Raw genomic sequence first — 26,347 nt, 5'->3', positions numbered from 1 at the left:
TGAAGGTACATTTTTAAAAAACCAAATAAGATATAGGTACAACAACAAAACAAGGATTTATCAGGTGCACAGTTCCAGTGAAGTGTTAGAACAGCAATACAGTGTAAATGGAGCTGAAGAGGAGGTAACTGGTGACATTGGGGGAATTTCATAGCTGTAAATTCACTGTGTCTTTACTACAGTATTTTTTCAACATACTGCAGTTTCTGTAAATTGATAACATTTTATCATAGTTTTCCCTTTAACTTAGATATTGTGCGCAGTCTAGTAAAGCTACCACTGTTTTTTTTCCATAGATATTCTTTCTTTCTAATCCATGAAATATAAACTATGTTAATTTACTGTGGTGGTCACAGAGAAAAACAAAGTTCATATGTAATAATTAGAAACATGCCATTGGAGTTGACTTTGCATTTGAATTTTTTCCATTTATTACAATTATTTTTTTGTATTTCTTGGATGACTGAACTTGGAAAAATGCAAGAATTAATTGCTTCAAAACTTTTAATCTGCAAACCTTTTGAAAATATTTTCAAGTTTCTTTGAACCAAATTCTTCAGTATGTAATAGCTTCAAAATAAACTATTGAAGTTTTCAGTTTGTTCCTAGGATGAGATACAGAGTTTTCTGATATATACTTTTGGACATATAAATATATTGCTGAAGCCACCTGTGGAAGAAAAAATAGAAGTCTTACTAAAATAATATGGTAAAAAGATATTGGAATGGAGCTTTCTTTTAATTTCAAAACCCTTCCAATTTCTTTAAATGGTCACAGTTAACAGTTGGTGCTATTTCTTAGTGTTGTGATTTCTCAGCAGTACATTATTGACTGTAGGTCACACCAGGCAGCAAACACTCTCTTCATATATTGTTTAAAAACACCGGTTTGAATTTTTTATTGTCCTGTGAGACCCCAAGGGGCCCAGCCCAGTGTACCTTTGTCTACCATTTTCTCCTCTGATTCTCAAGACTGGCTCCCATGCTTCTGGGGCATTAATTTGGACTCTTTATCCATGGCTTACGCCAAAATTTTGAAAAATAAAACTTCATACCAAATAACTTTCTGAATTTTCCTGCAGGAAGGAGAACTTTTCTCCTTCTGTGTTCTCCCTGCAAAGATGAAGACTGTTTCAGGCATAGCGGAGGTTTGTGGATGCTCAGCAGCCTGCTGTGTCTAGACCTGGCACTTCATCCAGCTGCTTTTACATTACTTCATATTGGGACAGGCAGTTGCTTTTGGTGGATTGAAAATTCACATGCTGGGCACAGACTCTGTTGTTCAAGTGGTGACAAAAAGGCCCAACTTCCTCAGTAGGAAAGCTGAAAAATGGGATGAAGATTTTCTTTAAAGAAAACAAAACCAAACAAAAAAAACTCCAAAGACCCCTAAAATATTATGTTCTTATACCTGTGAAGAGCAAAAACCTGTATCTGTTTCAAGTAAAATTAGAATTATCCACATATCTTTGATTGCCTTATTTTCCTCATGTATTTTGAGCATTCTTTAAATTTTGGTTCAGGGTTTCTCCCAGAGCCTAATTTTTTTCCTCTGGGACCTGGCTGTCATATTTGAGATTGTATTTGCTTTACCTGGCAAGGTTTTGGTAGTGGAGTGGGCTGCAGGGCTGACATCTCTGAGAACATTCCAGAAGCTTTCCTCAAATCCAACAAAGCCAGTTCCAACTGGCTCCAAATGGTCTTTCCCAAGTTGAATCTGTTCTGCCCATGAACAGTAACAGGTGAATTATTTCCCCCTGTTTTCCAGCCTTTTGTTAAATTTTCTCTTCTAGTCCAGCTGAGTAAGGGGAGGCATAGCAGCTGTAGTGGGTTACTGACACTCAGCCAGGGTCAACCCACCACAGGGATTCTGTTTCAAGTTTCATTCAATTCCTGTAATCTGTGTGCTCAAACCCTCTCAACTCTAGCTGGTAGAACTGTTGAAAATTTTCCTTTACCAAAAGGAGTTCCTGTTGGCCCTTTAAAGATCTACCTGAATAGTTCTGTGATCCTGCTTTGGAAACTTTTATGTTTCATCTGTTGACAACCTAAAGAAAACTGATTGTACAGAAGCTGTAGGCATTTTGTTGTTCAGCTGTGCACCCCCAATTCCCTTGGTGATTATTCCTGATAAAAATTCCTGGTAGGATGCCAGGAACCTCTCTGGGTAGGCTATTGGAAAAAAAAAGGCTCTCAATATTACCAGTTAGATTGTGCCTGGGCCAGTCTGACCCTCGCTGCTGGGCCAAAGGCAGCAACTGCGGCGTGTCACCCCAGAGATACCTTAGCTTGCTGGTGGTTGCAGCTGGGCACTGAACAAGTCCAGGCTTGTAAGAGACCCCGTTACTTCAGGAGGATAGCTTCAGGCGATGGTGAAGAGAAAAAGGAGAGGATTCTGCTGGAGGGTTTAATGTCCAGAGGTTTATTCCATGGTTACAGAGGTCTGAACATGAGGACCTGCTCCAACAGAACAAGACCGCATGGTCTGATGACCTTTTTAAGCTCAGGGACAGGGGGAGGGGAGGTACAGGTGAGCCACCAACCAGGTGAGAGGGGCAGGGTCTCAGGGGAAGATGACACCCAGACAGGCCAATGACCCCTGGGCATAGGGGCATCCTTTGAACTTGACCAACCACACGACGCCTTGCTGGAATGTTAAGTCTGAGTGACAGGACTCACTCAGCATGGGGGCAAGGGGGAAGGGAGAGAGGTATTGGCACACCTGGGAAAGTGACCTGGAAGGCCAAAATGGGACATTGCAGCACACCACAACAGTAGGCTTCTTCCTAAATATAAGAAATTAAGTGCTAAGTAAATGTCCATAATAATTTTGTTTTAGAAAATCCATCATCTAGGAAGTTTAAGTGAGACAGTGGAAAGAGCTGTCCTCTGAGCAATGGAATAGGCTTCACTCTGCAGCACCACTGTATTGAGATGCAACCTGTAGACTTTTAAATGAAAGAATTCACTTTCTTAGTATTACAACCTGTAAACAGATATAAGTATATAATAGAAAGACTTGCCTCTGAACTGCATCCATACGCTGAAAAAAGTGGGGAGTGTTTTCTAGATATTTCTCAGTTTGAGGAAAATTATATGAAGAAGAAAGATTTCTTCGAAGACTATGTTGTACATGTTCACAGTTTGGAGTTAAAATTCCCAGTGGATTTCAGTTTTTAGAAGTTGTAACAAATGTATTGCTATTGTTAGATTTTGAAGTATAGCATGGAAATAATGGTTGAATTATATTTATGACAGTTTGGGATCAATTTAATGGTTGTGGATTGCACTTGCTGACTTCTAAGGTGGTTTAGAATAAGGCCGTTGCTAGTTTTGTGAAATTAATACCCTACTTTTTAGTAAGTAATTGTTCAACTGTTTAACACCCTTCTTTTTAATCACTAGGTGATGCTTTTCCATGGACAATTAGTCTGCATCATTTCAGTGTATATACCCTTCTTGGACAACAGATGACTCTTAATTTGGTAGAACCAATGGGCTGCACTTCTACTTTAGCTGTGACTTCACAGAAACTGCTTTCTTCAGGGCCGGAATCCAGACATTCGTTTGTCGTCTGCCTCCACGTCGACCTTGAGTCCCTTGAAATAAAATGCTCCAACCCCCAGGTTGGTACATTTAATTGATTTATAAAAGGAAATTAAAAATAACTTGATTTAAGTACGATTGATCTGCATTTTCATTAAGAGGAGCTCTATCTTAATTTTTTTTTAACTGGGCCATCAAGATCAAGGTGCTTAGATTGAGATTTGCTTTGAAGCTTTCTCAGCTTCTGTAATTTAAACTCTTTTCCAAATGTAATAGCTGTAGTATAAATGCATCTTTTGGCTGATGGAGTGAAATGAATTGCAGATGTACCATTAAATGCTATGATACTCTTCTGCTGTCACTGTGGATTCTTATATTGAAGTGGTTTAATGTAGTTTTTTTGCTACATTTTCATGGAACTAACGTTTCTTTGAACATAAAGTGTCTTTTAGGCAAACAATGGTATCTGGCAGTAAAAGGAAGAAAAAACAGATGAATTCATGTAAACAGAAGTTACCACCTAATTTGTTTTTATTAAAAGGAAAAGGTGTTCTTAGATTTTTTTCAGAAGGCACATCTTGTATTTTAATTACTTGGACCTAGTTTGCTGTAATTTCAAGTATAGTAGGTATTTAATAATATTAAAAGTGGAATGGCATTGTATAAGTGCAAGTCTTACCTCAATGTGAGTTGAGAACTAAAAAGAAAATAGAAAAATACAATATTTTTCAAGCATTCCTGTTAAAGTATAATCAAGTAATTTGTTTTGCAAACTGTAAGAAAATATTTCCACTAAAAAACTGAAACTCTAAGCTACATATAAATTGTATTATATGCTGTTAGTGAACTGTTAAAATGAAATTGTAATATGGAATATTAGATCAAATGTTGTTGTCTTAAAGGGTGTCCTTGTACACTGTGATGTTACTAACTTACTGAATTATTCTAATGACTGAAAGGATGCAGAGAAATTATTTGATTTTACTAAAGATTCTGGAAATGCCTTTTCTCCTTTACATGTGCCTTACTTGTCCTTTCTTCTTTTCTTATGCAAAAGGGAAGAAAAAAGGCAATCAGTCTTCTTGAGCCAGATGTCGAAGGATAGAAGATGAAAAATGCAGTTCCATAAACAGCATTTGATAGTCATAAATTCACAGTGTGAAATTTGATTCCTTACAGTGACAGGCTGTATTTTTCCTGTAGATGACAGCCTCCAACTAGGTGAAATTTGGTGAATTTGTTAAATGGTAGCAAAGGTGAAGTATTCTATTTATATGACTATTATGATTTAATGTGAAACCATGTTCTGATGGTTGTAAAGTCAGTAGATACTTCCAGTGTGCAAAATTGCCAGGATGCTGCCCTTGGTTGTAGTTTTCAATTTTGTAGTAATATGTTATTTTTAAAGTATAAAATGCTGTAACATATTGAGCTTTATAGATTTTGCCAAGTAGTCAGTGGGGTCTTATTGAGTTATGTGTGGTTTTGCTGAGGAGAGAGTGGAAGCAGTGAGAGGGGGAAGCCTTTTTTAACAAATACTGGCAGTTACCCTTTGTGTCCTACCATTTTTCTTCTCTTAAATAGTATGTTCTAAAAATAATTATTATACGTGCTCAAAAATACTTAGAAAGGAGAGAAGCCTTACGCTTATACTAGCCCTTCTCATATAATCAGAAATGTATTTGTAAAATACTGAGATTACACATTTGAAAGCACACAACCAACAAGAGAAAAAGGAATCCTTCCAATTTAGTCAGTAACAACCAATGGAATGAAATAAAGTGTGTTAAAAATAATTTACCGAAGATGTGACTTTATAAGAGTTTTGAAATTTTATTTCCATGTAGACATGTGCCATCTAATTTGTTTTAATGAGGCTTTATTTTGAGGCTTTTTGGTATTTTCACCTTTTGACATAACTCTGTGAAAATCATCTCCCTCTAACAGAAGCGTGTTTTTTTGTTTGCTGAACTTACATTGCAGTTGTGATGGCCACGATACACAGAGTATCACCATGCAATTTCAGAAGGCTTTAAGCATTTGTCCATACAGAGTAAAATCATGTCACTTCAGAAGGCTGCAAGCATCTGCCCTTCTTGTTCTTTAGCCCAGCCTTTTATACCCCTCATGTTGATGCATTGCTCCTTTGTGCCCTCTGTTCCTTTTGGTGATTGCTCAGTGCACCTGGGCCCTCCATGGCTCATTGCCTTCAGTACTGTTCATATGTTTTTCACAGCTGTAGCCCATTGGGGATGAGGCTTGGCCACAGCCCCATTCCCAATTACCACAAACCATGTACCTACAAACTTATTTTGTCCCTAGCTTCAGACTGGGTATATTTTGATCATACTGCTTGGTTGGCTGGTGATGTTCAGAGACATGGCTACTGCTGTCTGAAATAACCACTGTTTCAGGGTGGCTGGAGAGATTCTAGCCTGAGCAATTTAAAAAAGTCTCCCTGACAAGATAAGTAATTATTAGCTGTAATGGTTATGACTACTGAAATCCCAGTAAGATTTGAACCTTTCAGTGTTGGATTAACTGATGACAAACCTCTTCGCCTTGTATGTGAACATACATGTAAACACAAATTCCTTCTTTTGCATTACTTTCTGCCTTTAGGAACAATAGCATAAATAATTTGCTGAAAGGCCTGCTTCATTAAAACATAAAAACATAGATTACGTTGTCTTTTGGTTTCTTGGAAAAAAACTGGGACATGGGGAAATTGCTGGCTTGTATGATTTGGATATCTGCCTGTATCCTATTAAATTTCTAGAGATAATTTTGCCAGCAAAGTGTCAACACCAGTTAAAGTTATACTAGTCAATCAATTGGGTGGACATTCCATTAGTTAGTTCCATTAGGACATTAGTTGAGCTTCCTGCATTACATGGAAAAGACTCAGGAAAACTTAGAAATTTGAATTTGGGAATTTAAAAGTTACCAGTGCCTATCAGAGTGCTACAGACACAAAACACTTTAGAGCATAACTGAAGGAGTTCTTCACCAGAGCCAGAGCTGTTTGGCTGTAGATTGCTCTGTATATGAAGGGAAAAAAAATGTACTGTGAAGTTTATTTCCTCTAAGGAAAATTCTGTCAAAAGATTATGTGACCTGCTCTGTGTAAACCTTGAAACTTCAAAAGAAAATCCAAGTTGAATTAAGAAGGTTTTTATAAAATTCCAGCATTTCACCTCTTAAGAAAAGACTGCACCATGTATTTTGAGACTTCATCACACATTCTCACGCACAATATCAAGTACTGTTTTATATCAAATATAGATTGACAGCAGTGTTTTTCTGCATCTGTTCTGCCCACATAAGAAGCCAGCTTCATAGAGCAAAAGTGTCCTGAGGCTTAAAGTTCTTATAAATATGAGAATTTAAATTTTTTATAATGGTAACGTTGGTATGGTATCCAGCTGTGAATCTGCTTATATATTATTTTCAGTTTTCACTGACCTTTTTTTTTATACAGTATATTCCAATATGTTGTCATACAAATTCCATGATTAATGCCTATTTACAAAAACTTATGTAAATATCTTAGAACTGACTCAAACAATGTGCAAGTTAAACAGTGTGTTTCTAAATATTGGAATGACATATGCCGGGAGACTGTTGAGTTTGGTAGTGAATGTTCTTCCAAAGCCAGATCAGTTTCACATGCTGCATGGGATCATTATTTTAGTAGAATTGGAGTGATTAATTTTGCATTGTTAATATTTTATAAAGTTTACATTACTTTTCCTAGAGACAGTATTTATATGTATGAAATATATGCTAAATTATCTTTGCTTAATTGTTATAATTTTTGTTAGTAGAAGTTTTACAAGACCATGTTATAGTTTTTTTGAGCTATGTGCCATATGTTTACGCAAAGAATAGATTATTTTTATCAAAGTCAATATACTGTAAATGATGTTAATTATTTTCTTTGCAATGTATTTGCTTATCAAAACATTCTAAATGGTGAGAAGTTCAGTTCTGCTATGTTCTAAGTCTCAGTGGAGGACTTTGATGATTTTTCCTTCACCTTGTTAAGAAAAGCTTCATCCTAAAATTAAGTTTTATTTTTTTCCTTTAGGTGCAGCTTCTGTATGAACTGGCTGAGATCACAAGTAAAGTTTGGAATAAAATTCAGAGGAAAGGAGTTCTATATCAATCTGTATCTTCTGTCTATACTGAAACCATGACAGGAGCTGTTCCTCCTAGCTCCCCAGTTAAAAGTAGCATTGGTACCATTCCACCAGATACCAGTACATACAGCCCATCTGCTGACATTGGAACCACTACAGAGGTATTTTTATTTCTTAAAAGAATGTGTTGTGTGATTTCTGACCTACAAAATGTAGTGGTGTGCAGTCAAGGAAGAATCAGAAAAATCAGAAAGAGTAGTAGAGTCCAGGTGGCTTGCCCCAATAAACTAATGAACAGTACTTTATTACTCATTTTGGTGGAACAAAAGAGAGAAAAAAATATTTGCTGTATTGGGCTGTATTTATTATTGTTTCTATTGTATAATAAATTTATTGTTTCTCTTTGAAGTGAGTGTATAGTATCTTGTGGCAGAAAACTGTGGTTAGTGTGTTCAGGTCAAGAAGCATAAGCCATTTTTCAAGTCCAGAATTAGCAGAATTGTAAGTGTTGTTTTGAAGATACCTCTGATACCTGTGCTGCTTGTGAGCTGTTCCGAGTAGTCAGCCAGTAACTCTGATGGCTGGGTCAGTAGAGAGCTGCTGTGTGTAAATTGCATTGGCAACCAGGAGAGGTACTGGGCTTTGAAGGCTTCCAGAGTTGGCATTGGACCCAGCTGTGTGCTCACCCCACCTCCATCCAGCCACTGTTGAACCACGGTGCCATCTGTGACCTACTCCTGGAGCTCAGTGCATTCCCCTGTCCCAGCTGTCCATGTCTCACACTGCTTTTGTGGCTCTGTCACATGAGCATTTGGGTATGCATCTTCAGATACATACAAGATTGGCTACTTGGGTTTATATATTTCTGCTTCCTTAATTTATAACACTGTGTAACTGCCTGGAGAGAGCTGGTACCTGATCATAATGTCAGTGTTTGCCTGAGACTGTAAAATATTCAAGGCAAGGGGAGGAGTCCTGTGCCACATGAGGAAAGCAGGCGAATGCTTTTATCGGCATGAATGCTGTGTTAAACTTCACCCATGAGAAACATTGGCCAGAAGTCACCAGGTAGCTGCTATAGAGTAGAATGGGTGGTCACAGGAAGCTTTGCAACTGCACAGGCATAGTATTTGTGGTTTTCTTAGTGCCCCTGTCAGGTTTACAAGTTAAAATAGTGATTTGACCTTGTTTATGCTCCAATAGCGGATCAAAAATGTGTCAAATGAATTGAAGGTATACCAAGGTATCACATGTATTCAGTGCTTTGTTTTTAACATAAATCTATAAGGATGTAGGGAGGCTTTTCTGAATGACTGGCTTTCAGTCTCAGGATAGCCCCAGCAACTTTAGGGACACGTCATTGAACAGTTCTGGAACACAAGCAGATATACAGTAATTTGGATTCTGATTGCAATACATATTCAGCTTTTGGCCAGGATTGTCTTAGCCCTCTGTATAGTTTATATTATCTCTCAGGTTTGGAGAAGATGAAATGGTGATTGCTAGTGCCTACTTTTATATGCGTTGTACACACACCCCAAAGAAACAGCTGACATTAAAAGGTGTTTGGGCTGGAGTTTCAGTTCTTAAGTTGTTTCACTAAAATGTTTGTAGAATATTTGAATAGCCTTGTCTTTGGTGTATATCTACATGTGCATGATTTTAATTGTGAAAAGTATTGCCATGGATACAGAATTGAAGGTAAGCAATAATAGTAAGAAAACAATATGGTCACAAAAATAGTGGTTTTCCCCCTACTTACATCAAATTAATTTCTCATTACAATCAGAAACCACCAGCTTTATAAGTAACAATTTGTTTTTGCTCATCTATATAGACAGCAGTATTTGGAATACATATTGTACTTGGAGCATTAATTGAAACTACTCAGTGATGTTTTAATCCATGTGTTACCAAGATTATTTTAGTAATATGGGTCCAAGTTCAGTGTTCATATCCTCCCCTTTTGCAAAATGTTCTTCATTATTTATTTAATTTTCTTTGTATTCTCAAAAAAATGTTATACACTGGCTAGAAAATTTCTTCTTCTAAAAATTCTAAATTATCTAAATGAAATTTAGTGAATTAGTGAACAAGGGACAATATTAGAATAGATTAATTAAATAATAATATATATTTCTGTAGGTTTGTCTTGGGGAAATTTAGTTTTTTATCAGATTCTGTATTTTGTTTATATATATCTATAATTTTGAGCCTTGACATCTTGAAATGTGTCAAACAAAAACAGCCTTGCTGCCATAGCTATGGGATTTTTTAAGTTTAGAGATTTTATAGTTGCTGTGTTTTGCTCTGTGGGAGACACATGATTATTTTTAAAGCTTCTTTCAGCTGCAACAGACTTGATATAAAAGAAGAAAGCAAACTTGCACAACTGTTTATATCAGATAGTAAAAAAAAAAAAAAGGTAATTTGTTTATGTGATTTGTGGATGATTTATATTTTAAGCTGTGTCTAATTCTTTTCTTGCTGACAACTTGATGTGAGCACCATGTTTTGACGTGGATAAAGCTACCTAGGCTTACTGACTTTTAGCCTGGGTGGTGGTCAGACAGGGAAACATGAGTGAGAGGCTTAAATACTGGAGGCTGGAAACAGTTAATCATTTTTACCATCCCTGCCTTGGAAAAGGTAAGGTAGTGCAGACTGCAACAGGCCACTTGTTACTGTTTACTTAAGTACAAACAGTGGTAGAAGTGTTTAGTCCTTGGGGAAACTCAGTGATTGAGCAAGAATGCAGAAGTTATTTTGATAAGGCATAGCATTAGTGTGGCCAAACTGTGATCATCCCTGAGCTTTAGGCAGGCCAAGGATGAAGGCCTCATATGTTTGGATCTTCCTGATGAACAAAGATAAATTCTGGTAAGAAAATAAACTCAGTATATTGGTCAATTTGCAACAATTGGTAAAAGAATTAAATTGTATATTTTAGGACTTGGCATGAGAAGTTGTGGGAAAATAGTTCAGAGTTTCTGACTCTGGCTTGATTTTTCAGTAGATCTGGAAACAGAGCAGAAAAGTAATGCATAAACATATTTAACAATAACATGCTGGGTGCTGAAAATCCAAAATGAAAATTGAAACTGGATGAGAAACAAGAGTCTTCCGTCTCACTTCAGTTTCTTAGTTTTTTACTGCAAAAATTTTCTGTGAATTTGAGCTTATAAAAAATAAAAAAAAATATGTCAGCTACTTCAGACCATCTGTTTTTCAGGCCCTTTGGCTTTGCCTAATGGTTGTGGTTACAGTACCATGAACAGAGGGCTAAGAGGAAATGCAGTCTCTTCCATTTGTTTGCCTCCCAAAGGACAGTCATACAACATGTTCTGTCTTCAGAGGAGCATCTACCCCTGGCAGAGGGAATGGGCCAGTTCAGCTGTTTACACAGGTTTTCACTGCAGAAAAAGTATAGGTAGTATGTTGAAGTTAAACTGTTGAAGGGGGCAGAGGCAGCACTGTGTCCCTCTGCCAGGGACAGGGTGTTGAGCAGCTGGGGCTATCTCTGGACCAGCTCTGCAGCTGCCAGGGCTGCCAGCAGGAGATCAGCGCTGGACACCACAGCCCAACCCAGTGCTGGCTGCACTGACCTGCTGCCACTCCAAGGGAGAGTAAGGCCAAGTCACCTGGAATTCTGGGGGGAAAGCAGTAGCCCAAGCACAGGATTGTAGGTGAGGTGAAGCCCGAGGGAGTTGAGACCTTTGTTGGGCTTTTCAGCCTGTGTGGTAGAATGAATTCCAAACCCTGGCAATTGCAGGTCCAGCTTCTAATGATACATCTGGGTTGGTATCTGTAACTCTAGGGTAAATGCTGTTCTTCAGAAATCTCACAAATCCAGTTTTAAGTAACCATGTGCCAAAATTATCATCTGACTGATTGTCTAAGAGGCATTAGACATAATTTAATATCTTCAGAAAAATAATCCAAAAGAAGTGTGGGAAAATTATAGTGTGACTTTTTTTCACAGTAAAGTTATCTTAGTACTCAAACCACGAAATAAAAATAGCTCTCTGTGGAGAAAAACCCTAACAAAATGCATGAAACAGCTGAAAACATTAAATTACAGAAATAAAAGAATCCAATTATAAAATTCAAAAATTATCATGGTGGCAATACGTATTTGCTGTTAAGTGTACCCCTTTAAGTTTAATCAGCTATTGTTTACTTCTTTTTCAACTATCAGAAATGTAGAGACCTGCCAAAATTTTAGAACAAAGTTGGTTTTCATTCAAAATCCATTTTGGAACATATTCAGTGGGAGACTGGGAGTATGTGTGGAACACAAGAAGAGACTGTCTCTCATTCCCACCCATTCCATCACAATTTTTAAGTTACAGTTTGGCAAAATGAAGCGTGTTTATGGTACAAGCAGAACATGAAATATTCCTCAGATAAAAAAAAAAAAAAAGAAAAGAAAATGAAAGCTTTTTATAGAATGCAGGGAATAGAGAGCCACAAAAGGGTCCACAGAACATCATCATTGTCAAGAACATTGGCTTGAACTGTAAATAAATATCAAAATATTGTTCTTCTCTTTTCTTACCTTAATTGGCTTTTATGTCTTGATACTTTGTGAAATCCATCTGAAGATCTCAGCACAGGGAAATTTGCTTTGGCTGGCTCCTTCCTTCAGATCTGCCCTGCTGAAGGGATCTGACCAAAGTACTGTTGACTCCACCATCTTTTTAGAACATGTGAGTTTTGATGAGAAAGGTCGTCTCAGATACAGTGTAAGTCCAGCACTGAATCATCGTCTTTTAGGGCGATCATTCAAAGGCAAATTATGAAGGTGTGGGAAGTTATTGAAAGGCAGAGTGTCAAAGAAGCTGTGTGGATGTTATAGAAAAGAAACAGAGAGGAATTGATTGTCAGAAATTGAAATGATCAGAACTAATGCCATTCTCATGGCGTGAAATCTCAAGTCATGAAATAGGTTGAGGCTTTTCTGATGTCCTCTAACAATGAGGACTTTGCAAATAAATACTCATTAAAACAGGAGATAGGAGTCTCAAAGCATTGTGGTTTGGAAGGATACGTTTTTCACTCTGACCTTTCATTGCTTTACAAGTGAGCAGAGCAGTTGAAGGAAGGCAGGCTAGTGTTTGCAGAGGGTTCACAGGGATAGTTGGGGACAGCAAAATGGCTGGGTTATGTCACTGTCTTATTACTGGTGCCTGCCATTTCAGGAGAAGCAAGGACTAACACTGGTTACCACTGGACAAGTGACTGCTCTGCCTGCATCCTTTCAGTTGCTGGGGAGCTTGCAGGCCTGACACTCCCCGAGGCTGCTTTCCCCTTGGAACTTTTTCATTCCAAGGACAGGTGCTGGCATCCTTGAAGAAAACTGAATTTTGTTTACAGTGTTGAAAAGATATTTACTCTCGTGTCACTGTCATTTAGTGCTGCCTTGTAGGACAGTTAAGTGGCACTGGAGAGAGTAGAGCTCTTTGTGGACATAGTAGGAAATATCTTGCAAGGACACTGTTAGCAAATAGTATTAAGAGTTCAAAATCTGGACAAAAAGGCCAGAGGCAGGAAGGATTTTGCTGGAGAAGCAAATAGGAAATGCAAGTCACAGATTGTGAGAAGGAAGTTGTTTTGCCCTTTTTTTTTTTTTTTTTTTTTTTTTTTTTTTTTTTTTTTTTTTTTTTTTTTTTGCCTCATTTTGTTGGGTGCCATATATTCAATGTGCCACTCCAGTTTGGGAGCTAGATGCATCATAGTGAAATGAGCTATCTGAGGTTTCTCCATTGACATGTCCTGCTGTGGCAGGCATTAAATATTATCAGATACACAGCAGGAGACAGGTCCTGCTATATTTAATAATTAAATTTGCAGGCAGTGTAAAAGTAAAACAGAAGAGGAAGAGTAAACAAACACTATAAGCAAGAGGATGATGCTAAGTCAATGAGTGAGGAGGTTAGTTCACTTAGAATGTGATAGGGAGCAAATGCTTTTTGGACCTCAGGAGTCTAACAGTTTTTCCACAGATGATCACCTGTGGCTCTTCAGGTTATCTGTTCAGAGCTGTAAGCAATAATGCCTTATACAAGATAAACAAAAATAAATAGAAATATACTTGTTTTTATTCATGCATTTTGATTCACGCAAAGCCACTGTCACTATAGATGATTGAAGGTGAACTGGATCTTAATTTTCATTGCATCACATATTATATCTGTTAAGCTGGTGCAGGTATTGTAGTCTCATGTTTAGGTGTTATTTTCTTGAAGCATACACTAGTTAGTTGGACAAGCTTTCCCTTCCTCATACAAATGAGTATCTGGAATGGAAAGTTCTTTGAGTCAGCTATTGACAATGTAGATGGTGTCTTCCTAATTGTAGTATCACTAAGCTTTTCAAGGGTAAAAGTTACTGCATGCAGATAAAGTACCTTTGCTATTTCTGGGTCCTCTTATAGTTTAGGAAACCTATAATTAAATTGTAGGCCTGAGTTGAATGAAAATGTGATTTGTCATCATAAATGCTTCCATATGAGCTATGTCATTAGGTTTGGGCTAGGTTCTACCCATCCAGAAAATAGATTGCTAACAGAACTTCCATACTTGCATTTTCCAGCTTTGGGCTACAGAATGAGGCAAGTACTGTCAGACTTTAATTTTGCTGCTGAAGGGAAGCTTTCAGGAGCATCTGAAGTTGAAATGAATTCTGACTCTTGCCTGACAGATTAAAATGGTTTCAGTCCAATTGTTGTGCTTACTGTGTAGATCTGCCCTCTGAGGTGTCTCCATAGAAATAATCTTGGCTTTTAATTAGATAAATCTCAAACATGTTGTTCATCATATTTTACAATGCCCAATCCCACAAACCTTCAATGAAAGATAAGAGTTTGGATATTTATTGGTCTGTTAATCTTAGAAACAGCTTGGTCTTAGTGGATCAAAGTGACTAAACCTTTTTCCTTTCTTTGTGCTTGAATGAAGAAAATTTGCAACACATGGTGGAGTTGCAAGTGGAGATGCTTCTGGATATTCAGGAGCTTCTGGATGATATTAATGACTTATGTGTCTCTTGCATTCAGTTTAATAGGCTGTAAACACTGGGGGCTGATGAGCAGTTTTATGTTTGCGTCTTTCTTTCCCTATCTGGAAGATCCAGCAAAGGAGCAGGTTGAGGTCCTTTGGCTGGTAAATATTATCAGAACATGCTTGCATTGCTCTAATAAGCCCTCATAACAGAATTTTCAGTATAGCTTTCATTTGTCATCATCTTCTCCTAAAACATTAATCTTTGTGTCTTCTTTATTGAGCCCTTAACATTTTAGGGAAGAAACAGAGATAACTGATGGCACAGAAGCTTCCACAAGCTCATTTGTCAACATTTCATACATTTAAGAATATTACAAGTGACAATAATGTTTTAAAGAGAAGTATTTAGGAAGTGGCAAATAAAATATTGCCAATTCTTACAGGAAGCAATTATTTTCTGATTTTTTTTTTTCCAAAATTACAGGGAAGCACATACAAGGGGGGAAAAAGTTGGCTCAAACGCGGTGTGTACATAGTGTAGGTGTTATGGCCTTGCTGGTAGGCTCTTCATTTGGTGCTTCCAGTGACTCTTCCTTCTTTTGCCTTTCAGATATGTGCAGGCCTCCATATCCCTTTTGCTATTGCATCTCCAAATATTCCTATTAGCCTTTGTTTTAAATTGATGATAGTGTTTCCATAGTGTAGCATTAATAAGGCAAGTCTGCTATGCCAAGGAGACCTGTCATAAAACCTTACAGTTTCACCATTCTGTCTTTGCCATAGTCTGTTGTCTCTACCAGAGAAAAGAGAAAAATACTTGGTTTATCTTTTCCTGGTGTTACAAATAGCTTAAATCAAATATACTGGTTGGGAATCTGTATTTCTATAGTTTGTGCATCCATATCAGTTGAGATAGAAAAAAAACCCCAGAAGTGGTGAAAAGCAATGCTTCTTTTTTCCTCAGCTATTGCTTTTGTTTTGTAGGGTGATTCTCTTCAGGGTGGTGATGATTCTCCATTCTCAGACTCCATTACATTGGAACAAACAACAAGTAATATTGGAGTTTCAAGTGGACGTGTCAGCCTATGGATGCAGTGGATGTTGCCAAAAATTACTGTAAAATTGTTTGCTCCTGATCCTAGAAATAACGGCACAGGTATTTTGCATTATTCTGCCTAATGTACTCTTTTAAATTCCATTTGAATTCCTGATGTACTGTTTTAAATAGCACACCCTATTTTACAGCACAGTATTATCTATTCAGAGCTTGTATCAATATTACTGAACACTGTAACACAGAAATAATGGGTTGGAGCTGTATTTTAAATAACAGCAACAAAACATAGTTGGGTTACTGCATGCAAATTAAAATTCAGTGTTGTTCTTTGACATAAACTTTACCCTCCATGTTGACAGATGATTAAGTTAAATTGGAAATAAGTTAGTTAATGTCCGTAGAGTGCTGCATTTATTGCCTTAGAACCAATCATGCTTCATTTTTATATGATTTAGTCATATATTTTGTGTATGTCCATATATAGTCCATTCTAGTTAATAGTGGTAATTTCAAATTTCAATTTAATATGATCACTATAATATAGTCATTAAAGTCAAAGGAAGTTTAAAGGAAGTTTAATGCAGGGTTCAGAGGAGAAGTTTCAATTTCTGTGTTAAAAAGTAAAATATGTGTTGTGCACAGCTTATCTTTTTTTCTCTTTGAGATGTAGTTGAATTATCATTCAAGAGTAATTGTTTGAAAGGAACTCAGATTCCATAAACTGCAGGACTTCACTATTTTTTTTTTCCTAGGAAATACTGCTGCTTATCTATTAACATTATTGCCCATAGAAATGTGAAAAAATAAAGTGACTCATTTTTAAGGCTAGTTTTCAAGAAATTTACTGGAAGCTTTGATTTAAAAAAAAACTAATTGCATAAGAGAAAGAAAATTTTAGAATAATTAGAGTAAATATCTTGGCAAATATTTTTTTCTTTTTTTCACCCCTGGGAATTATGCTATAAATACCTAAACTAGAAGCCCCTTATATATATTTCTCAATATATTTGTATAGAAAGGTTTGGATTCTAGTGTGGCACTTGAATCAAAAAGTGCTTTATGAGAAAACTCTGAGTAGAAATAGCATCATCCTATTTACAAAATGTAACATCTCAGATATATTTCATGTTTAAAATCCTTCAAGTTTCAGATTAATAACTAATAATTTTATTTTTTTTACTATTGCAGAAGTCTGCATTGTCAGTGAATTAGAGGATCTCAGTGCCTCAGTGGATATGCAAGATGTCTACACCAAAATCAAATGTAAAATAGAAAGCTTCAATATTGACCATTACAGAAACAGGTAATTCCTGCGTATTGTGATGCTTTGATTTCAGGCTGAAAGACAAAGACAGGTGGTGTTTTGGTTTTTTTCCTTCTTAATTCTTAACTTAATTTAAGGTAGATATTCAATTTCAGTTAAATTATTTTAACCTTTTAAGTAATAAAAATCACAATTGTGTTTCCTCAGAATTAGATCTAATTCCAAAGAAATACATAGAAATCATTGCAAATTTAGGAGAGTGGTTTTGTCACACTTACTGCTCTCTTGATCCATTAAAAGAAAAGAGTTTAGCTTAACTTTAGAATGGGAAATTCCTGAAATATTGGTTCATGTTGTGTTAGCAAGTGCCATTGCTTAATGCTTTATACTATATTACTCTTGCATGCTGAAGAGGAACAACTCCATTTTTCAGAGACATCTGTTGCTGTGGCAAAGCAGCAGTTAATGTAATGAGGAGAGCTGAGCTGATGTTCTCTGCTGTGTCACATGGCACAGTGCTGTGCAGACACCTGAGTAAAACTTCAGTAATTAATCTCAAGCAGCGCATCATCAATATTGTGTGTATTCAGCCTTCCCACTCTGCAAGGCCTGCTGTCTGGATCATTTGCTGCACCAGGGTGACTGTGTCACTTGGCACCCAGGCACACAGCTCTGTAGAATGGCATGTGCCATCTTCTAGTTTGTGTTGGCCATGAACACACCAGTCTTGACAGGGAGAGAGCCTGTGCAGGCTTTGATTGCCTAGGGTAGTATTTGCCATTAGAGATCAACAAATTCCATTAGGAATTAAGAGATTAAGAGAAAATAGAATAGTTACATTACTCTTTGAGTGGAAAAACATAGTTGAGAGCTTCAGCATGGCTGTTGGCATTGAAAATAACTAAAATATTTAGGAGCATAAATTGTTTTGACTTGGGAACCAATGTCTGCAAGGTCTTATTGAATGCTTATTGCTCCCTGTGTACAATAGGAAGGTGATTTCATATTAACTTAGCAATGTTACCATTGTTTCTTTATGATTTTATTCCTGATGAGCTACCTTAAAAATTATTTTGATTCCTTTCTGGTTGCCTACATTACAAATGTAGTTATTGTTTGTATATAATATAATATAATATAATATTTTCTAATTAAAATTTGTATTTTTTTAAAATCTTTTATAATCATGTCACCATGCAGGAGTGCTGAGCATGTCCTGGGGGGCATCAGTCACGGCATCATGAGCTGGGCAAGGGTGGGGATTGTCCTGCCCTGCTCTGCCCTGGGCAGCTTCGCCTTGAATATTGTGTGAAGTTTTGGGCACCACAATACAAGAAAGTTATTAAACTACTAGACAGCATCCAAAGGAGGGCAACAAAGAGGGTGAAGGGCCTTGAAGAGAAGCCATGTGAGCAGCATTTGAGGTCACTTGCTCTGTCCAGCCTGGAGAAGAGGACACTGAGGGGAGACCTCATTGCTGTCTACAACTTCCTCATGAAGGGAAGAGAAGGGGCAGATCTGATCTCTTCTCTCTGGTATCCAGTGACAGGACCAGAGGGAACAGAATGAAGCTGTGCCAGGGGAGATTTAGGTTGGATATCAAAAAAAGATTCTTCACCCAGAGGCTGCTTGGGCACTGGAACAGCTCCCCAGGGAAGTGGTCACAGCACCAAGCCTGACAGGGTTGAAGAAGCATTTGGACATCTTGAGGACATGGTGTGGCTCCTGGGGATGGTGCTGAGCAGGGCCATGAGTTGCACTCGATGATCCTTGTGGGTTTCTTCCAAACCAAGATATTCTATGACTCTGTGAAGTCCCGAGAGATATTTGAAATATCTTAACAAACTTTAGGGGAAACAAACAAGCAAAAAAAAAATCCCTAAGAAACCCCAACAAACTCAAAACTTACTCCACTTGACAAAATTGTCGCTGTTCTCATTTATATTTTCCAATCTATTTGGAGTACCTTTCCTATGTGCAAATCTCTGTGGACTAAAACTAAAGGAGAGAATAGATAAGGTTCACTTTCTGTCTTCCAGGCCAGGGGGAGATTGGCAGTCAGGACATTTTGAAGGAATTTTTCTACAATGCAGAGAAAAACTTTTGGTGAGATTTCTGTAGTAAACTAAGGCGCTTACCTGAATAAGTCTTCTTAAGCAAATTACTTCACTTTATTCTCCTATGTATTAAAAAGAATGGTTACAAGAACTGTACAAGGCACATTTTAATACTTAGAAACTAACTTTTTAAAATAATACCAATTTTGTAACATATGAATACAGATTTGCATTCGCAGTATCTTCGTTCTTGTAATCTTTCTCCTCATTCTGTTAAAGCTGTCTGCTGAAAATCCAGGGTAAGTCTCTACACACCAGATTTTACTATACTTTTATTCTCATGTGTCTTGACCTCTTGCTGTAGGTTGTCCTTTCATATAAAATTTTACAGTTACTTTTTTTAATCTCTTTTTTTTGGTTGTTTGATCTGATTGAGTTTCAGCTTTCTAGGGAAAGATATGGCATAGGTATCTTGCAATTACATCGAAATTATGCAAGTTAAATGTAAACAATTTTTTTTTGCTTACAGCAACTTTTTTGTTTCTTTTTCTTCTTCCTATCTTCCATGCCTCGATCATTACCTCCAGCCTTGGGGAAGATTCTTGGTCTCTGGGGCAATATGGAGGTGTGTTCCTTTCCTGTACTGACAAGCTGAACAGACGTACCTTGTTGGTTCGACCTATCAGCAAGCAGGATCCTTTCAGTAACTGCTCTGGCTTCTTTCCTTCTGTAAGAATATTTTTAAAATTTTTGAATACAGAACTTTCACTAATAAATGCCAACAAAGAAAGAGAAAAAAACTCTTAAATTTCTTGTCATCTAATTTTTTTTTTGTACTGAGCATATTTCTTGGTGATATTGATTATGTAACTTGTGTTATTTCCACCTCATCCTTTAGTAATAGTTGTCATTTTTTAGTAGATAGGGGAATGAGGGTTGATGGTTCACAACCTTGTACATAACAACAGACCACTGAAATCAGTGAGATTCATTTAAATTAGAAGTGAGCACACACAGTATGTTGAAGGCCAAATATGTAAAAGCCAGTACTAAATGCTGCATTTTTTAGTGTAATTCTGATATCTACTTAGGGATTTAAGTACTTGGTATTACTGCACTATACCTTTATGCAGCCTTATAAAATTGCTTCTCTAATTATATAATGCAACAATAGTAATTCCATAATTGAGTCTTCCTTTTAAATGCTTGGAAGATTACTAGCTGATTCAGAATATCTCAATGTGAGATATTTAAGTAATTTTCTTCTTGCCTCTTTATCCTTGAAGAACTTCATGTGTTATGACATTGACCTCTTTATCTGTGGGTCTATGAAATTACTTGATGTTAGTGAAAGTTCTGGATGGTCTGATTTATTCTCATCATGAAAATCAATTGGAAATACTTTCTCTTATTCTGTTTGTTTCAATTCTTATAGTAAATAAATTTACCAATTTGTTTTAATTAATTTAATTTTAAAATCTTCCAGTTTTCCACCATTTAAACTATGTATCCTGTGTATTTAAGAAAGAGATGTTCTTCTGCTAACAATGTTTAAATTTTATTAAATTGATTTCTGTCAAATTTAACATGCTGAAGGAAGCAGCTATTTGCAAAACATAGTTGCTTTTTTTGTCCTTACATGATTAAACTGATATTTAAATAATCTTAAAGAATTCTGTCAACGTTTATTACATTGTTAAAATATTTTTTTTACATTTTTCCATTTATAAAAATGAATAAAATCTTTCAAAGGTAACATATAAGCTCTCCTATTCATCTTGGGGGAGCTAAGGATTTAATTGTCAGCTTTAGCCAGACAAATCTGTCTTAAGTAAAGGAATCTGGTATTTTTAAAGCACAGCACAATGTCTAATGAAATTATGTGCTTTAGTATGTGACACAGCATTTTTCATTAAATACTCTGAAGTGATGAGGCAAAACCAGTTCAGTACTTTTTAGGTGACTATGGGTGGTTTATACACCCACATGGAACTGGGGTGAAGCTGTCTTAGTACCCAAATGATATTTTAAAAGCTGTGGTGTCTGCACATACAGAAGGAACAATGCAAAGGGAGTGAGATCTGCAAATGTTTTAAATGAAGGAAGAATCAAAATATGTAACTGTGTTAAAAAAATAACAGAAAGATTTGGCAAATTTAGTTTCTTGAATAAATGGGGGTTTTTTTCCTGATTAGATGTGAGTTTCGTGAAACATACGTAATTAGAAAAGAACAATATGTTCAGAAATCTGTGGTTTTAGATGACCCAATGCAGAGAAGTGTGGAAAAACTGAAATGAAAGGTGTTTTGGTTTTTTTTTTTACTGTTAGATGACTGTAGAAAGCTACTAAAAATACAGAATCCTAAATAACCAGAAATATGGTAATTTATGAATGTTGCATGTAGATTTTTGCAGCAGTTTATTTATTTATTTATTTTTCCTTGAAACAGACAACTGCAAAACTTTTAGATGGTTCACACCAGCAACATGGATTTCTTTCTCTCACTTACACCAAAGCTGTGACAAAAAATGTCCGGCACAAACTGATATCAAGAAATGAACGAAGAACATTCCATAAGCTGTCAGAAGGTCACACTGATGGTTCTCCTCATTTTCTCCATGAGATCCTTCTCTCTGCTCAGGCCTTTGATGTGGTCCTCTGTTTTCCTTTGCTAAATGCAATTGCAAGCATTTTTCAAGCCAGGTTGCCAAGGAATCAGAAGGAGAAAAGGAAGTCACCGGGTCAACCAATGCGGACTCACACTCTGACTTCCCGCAACCTGCCTCTGATTTATATCAACACAGGTGTAATGAGAGTCTTCTTCCCCAAAAATGAGGAAGATCATCATATTGTAGAAGGTACAGTATTTTATTTTTGAGATTTTTTGCTGTTCAGTATTGTAGACAAATACTCTTACTTAAATCACTGACCATTGCTTCAGTTTTAAAGGTCGGAGTTAGGAAACATCTAACATTCATGCTACTTCTTCTGCACATTTGCTGTAAATTTCCTTTTAGCTCTTTATTTGATCCTTGTTTTGGTACCTATAGAGTTTGCTTAGAAAGAATGGTCAAAAATTGTGGACAGAGAGTTTAACCCACTTCTGCAGTGGTGATTCCGTGTCAGCTTACGCAACACTGTGCAGTGTTCCACAGACACCTGTCCAAGCAGTGGAGTGTAAGCAGGGAGCCGTAGCTCTTGTGGACATTGACAACTGGAAAACCATGTGGTAGTAAAGCAAGTAGATAGTTTAGTTTGGAAAATATTATTAAAATGTACCTTATGGATGATGCCCAATAGATTATGCAGTTTAGCATTTTAGTTGAAGCTATTCCAGCTCTCTTGTGCAAGAGGCTTTCAGGTATTTACAGAGTTTAGGTAGGGTAAGATGTTCATAAATAGCTATTTGATTGATAGATAATACTTGTTCTGTAAGATATTGTTTTCCCTTTGTATATAAAAATATATTTCCATCCCTGTTACAGTCTTTATATATAAACAGAGATGCTGATTGTTAAATTAGACCATGTAACAGCTAATAGGAGTACATTCACTTCTCACAATTCTTCTAGAGATTAAAAAAAGTTGTTTTACTAATATCAAGATGTATTTACACCAGTTCAGTAGGTATAGAGCATTTTTTTACCATTATATACAACACACAATATAATCCTAAGAGTATAGTCTTTAGATTTTTCTCATAACCTAATTGCAAGAAATGCACGCAGTGAGAATTTGCACAGATCAGTTTTTTGCCAGCATCCTCTACAATTTTCCAAGTGGGATTGCTGAAAACACAGGAAGATAAAATTAGACTAGCTGTCTTGGCAAGAAAGAATTATGATTCTAGTTGGAAGGGAGTTCTAGGGCATGCTGTCAAGGAAATCTTTTGTAAAAGTATGGTTTTTGTAGCTCTGTAACTGTATACTTCATTAAAAAGAAATTAAAAAAAAAAAAAACTTCGTCTTTTTGCTGTTTCTTGCTTAAAAATGCCTGCAAGGAACAGAATTGCCATGGTTAATGGCAACGTAGGAAGAAAAACTATGCTTTTAAAGCAAAATACTGATGATTATCCTAGTTAATAAGAAAGCCAGGTACACTCTTCCACTGGAAAATTCTGAAGTAGCATCACTACAAAAATTGATACTGTTCTTTCATTTCTTCTTTCACCCCAGATTTTCCCAGAGTCTCATTTGTTTATGAACATGAAATAAACTACTTCTCTCTTCTCCTGCTTATTGTCTGCAAGAACAATAGAAATCAGAAACAATAAGGAGCCAGAGTTGAATAAGGCCCACATCTCCTTTGTGTTAGGTCAGAAGAGTGTTAAATGTTCTGGAGATATGGCTCCATAAGATCCTCATTCATCATTTATTGACTATGAGAGATTTTCCATCCAATAAGACTTGTGTGTTTCAATTTGTCATCACTGCAGTAAAAGCAGAAAAATTATTTCAGTTTCTCTTCTAGTCAGTTGTCTGCTGTTCATACCCTGTGCATACTGATAGCTACAAAAACTGTCCTTCTCCCAAACTCCACAAGTAATTGTGGCTTTACATGTATAGTTAAAATAAAAAAAGGAAATCTGTTGTTTACTTGCAACTTGCAACTTCTGCAATGAACTGTGGTGGACAAACACTGAAATAATCAAAATCATGTTTCTTCTTCTGAGGAATTTGCATACATGCATGCATGACTACACCCACACAATTTTATAGTATTTTAGTTTCACAGTTTCTGCAGCAGCACCAATTAACATTTCTTTTTGTGGTAGATTTGAGGGCAGCATTCTGTCCTTGGCAATAAGCAATGCTGCTTTCTCTGAGTTTGACTTGTTAACACATCAGGTGGTGTTTCAAGCTCTGGCCAACAGTCCTCACTTACTCAGCCATGAAGTAAAGGTAACTAAATATATGAAAGCAATATATGACAAGTAGGAACAAGAATTACTGCATAGCAGAAGACTATAAGTAAAAATTGTAAATTGCAAAAAACTGATAAGAAGTTGTAAACACAGAAAAAATCCACATCTGGCTGGTTTGAGGACAATATCAACTCTTTCTTGTACGTACTAGGAGCAAAATATCAGGAATCACTATAAAGGACATGATGAATTTGTTGATAGTGAAAAAGAAAAGGCAGCACACTGAATAAATGTATGTCCTGCATTTGTAGAAGTGATATATTCTTGTCACATGAGCATGACTCTCTACTTTGAAGTCTGTCATAACATATGGTCTGTAACATCCTCCTCACTTACTATTAAAGTTTCAAATCAGTCAGGCTGAGTAAGTTGTGCTCAGAGATCTTGGTCTTCTGAGGCTAATTTTTAACACACCTTGAAAAAACAGATTTTAGACAGCTGAAGGTTTGTCTAGTAAAATGAAAAGTGTAATGTTCAAATAAAATTAAGACAGGTAGTTTTATTGTTCGCCCTCGGAGAACATAAAGGAAAAAATATTACATGATTCAGTTAATAAAAAATTACATAATTTTTACATGATAATAAATATGGTTTCATGGGAAATTAGATGTTAAAAAAACATCTGATTTCCATTCTTCATTGTGGTTTCAATTCTTAGTTGATAAAACTTTTGCAAAGATTTGATATGCTTAGACTTTTCAAGAGAGTCTGACATTTTGTCTCATGGTATTTAATTTAAATACATCCCCGCACTCTCTCTGTGGAAATGTTAAATGAATTAAAATGGCTAACCAGGAATCTAAAAATAAACCACAAAAACTCATCAATTGGCAATAATAAATGAAATTGGTGTTTAATAGTCTGAAAGTAAATATAAAACCATTGCTGCTATCATCAGCAAATGTTGGAAAGCATTTCCTGAGGCCAAGCATCTGGGTTACTGTGCTTGCATACTGCTTGTAGAAAGTACAGTAAATCTTCTAAAGCTGAAGTTATAAATCAAGGAAGATTTACACAGACTGGGTCTTCAGGACTGGGGAGACTATCCTGGGAAACAGTGGCTGAAACAGCTTGTGGGTCACAGTGGACTGAGGGAAAAGAAACGAGGGAGGTAGCTGTACTTCTGCATATGGCAGATGCTGGAATATCATGTCCAATTTGCCTTCTGTTGTAAAACTGGATATTGATAAAAGTAGAGAGGGTGCTGAAAAGTATCAAAAATGTTAAGTGCTAGAGAAAGAGGCTTAAAAGGAAGGATTAAAAGAGCATAATATATTTAGCTCAGCAACAAGATGACTGAAATGAGTGAATAAAACCAAATGAGATTGTGAACATCTTCACACTTGAGTCTGTAAGATTTTCCTAGATTGTACTTAAATTGTAAGTATAATGTATGTACAGTATTATATTGTAAATATACTTAAATTGTAAGTATGTTTTTAAAATGTAGCAGAGATGTTTTTCCCCTCAAATTTTTAAATATCTGCAATGACCATGATTGTTTACTACATTACTCCCATATTTTGAAGAGTGTGGTTAATGAATGGAGATATGAATTCATATGATCTTTTAGAAACCAGCTGATAATAATAATGTCTGTGATTCTTTCTGATTTAAGATTGGCTTATTTATTGACCTACAGTAAACTGTACACAAAAGGTCCATGCCCAGCCTTGAAAAAAATCTCTTAAAATACTTACACAACAGAGACTGTTATGGGTAGCCCTCTGCTTAATTTGCTTTTCTAAGTGTAAGATAAAAATTAAAATTCTTAGCCTAAGATATATTTTAAGAGTCATTTCCCAAGAATAAGGCATCTGCCATCTAATTGAGTTGCAGTTATAATCAGATATTTGTTTAATACCATCACTCTATTTTCTTCTGTGAGTATTGGAAAGCAAATACCCAACACCTAAGTGTACAGTGGCAGTATTCTAGTACTTAGTACAGTGCCTTACTACTTTTTGAAAATATAAGTTCAGATTTAGTCAAAAAATTGAGTTTTTCATCAGCTTAACTCTTGTGTCTTATTTATTGCAACCAAACCATATGTAATTAGTTTTGTTTTGCTTTGGGGGGACTAAAGGATTTGTCTTTATTTTGTAAGCACACGAGGTTCTTTTACATAGATGGCTTGTGTGCTAACACACTTGTGTATCAGAGCTTGTGTTCCCACTTTGCCATGTATTTACTGAGGTACCCCTTCAATAGTTTGAAAATATTGTAGAATTTCTGTGATTTCTTAGATCTGTTCAGAAAATATACTTGTCTTTATACGTGTTTAGCTGTAAAGCATGGTGTCTCTTTCACCAAGACATTACTGGGTCTGAAAAAACCATTTTTTTAAGATTA

General features: G+C 36.3%; 2 protein-coding genes across 7 annotated transcripts in view; one reads left to right on the top strand and one right to left on the bottom strand.

The window, feature by feature from the left end:
• Positions 1-26,347, bottom strand: part of LOC134426653 (cytochrome c oxidase subunit 6C) — a 475,168-nt gene that overhangs the window by 266,532 nt on the left and 182,289 nt on the right. The gene's annotated exons all lie outside the window — the stretch shown is intronic.
• VPS13B (vacuolar protein sorting 13 homolog B) overlaps positions 1-26,347 on the top strand; it is a 429,375-nt gene that overhangs the window by 228,963 nt on the left and 174,065 nt on the right. For 4 of the 6 annotated variants that reach the window (XM_063171820.1, XM_063171830.1, XM_063171802.1 and 1 more), the window contains exons 24-29: positions 3,406-3,626; positions 7,637-7,849; positions 15,677-15,848; positions 16,938-17,052; positions 19,658-19,799; positions 21,521-21,929. In XM_063171820.1, the coding sequence (XP_063027890.1) occupies positions 3,406-3,626; positions 7,637-7,849; positions 15,677-15,848; positions 16,938-17,052; positions 19,658-19,799; positions 21,521-21,929 (1,272 nt within the window). Of the gene's footprint in view, positions 1-3,405; positions 3,627-7,636; positions 7,850-15,676; positions 15,849-16,937; positions 17,053-19,052; positions 19,120-19,657; positions 19,800-21,520; positions 21,930-26,347 lie in introns of all 6 variants that reach the window. The other 2 variants (XM_063171844.1, XM_063171839.1) reach the window with 1 other exon arrangement.

The sequence above is a fragment of the Melospiza melodia genome, chromosome 1 (genome assembly GCF_035770615.1).
Source record: "Melospiza melodia melodia isolate bMelMel2 chromosome 1, bMelMel2.pri, whole genome shotgun sequence".
NCBI classification, from domain to species: domain Eukaryota; kingdom Metazoa; phylum Chordata; class Aves; order Passeriformes; family Passerellidae; genus Melospiza; species Melospiza melodia.
This window is presented reverse-complemented; position numbering and strand designations above follow the sequence as displayed.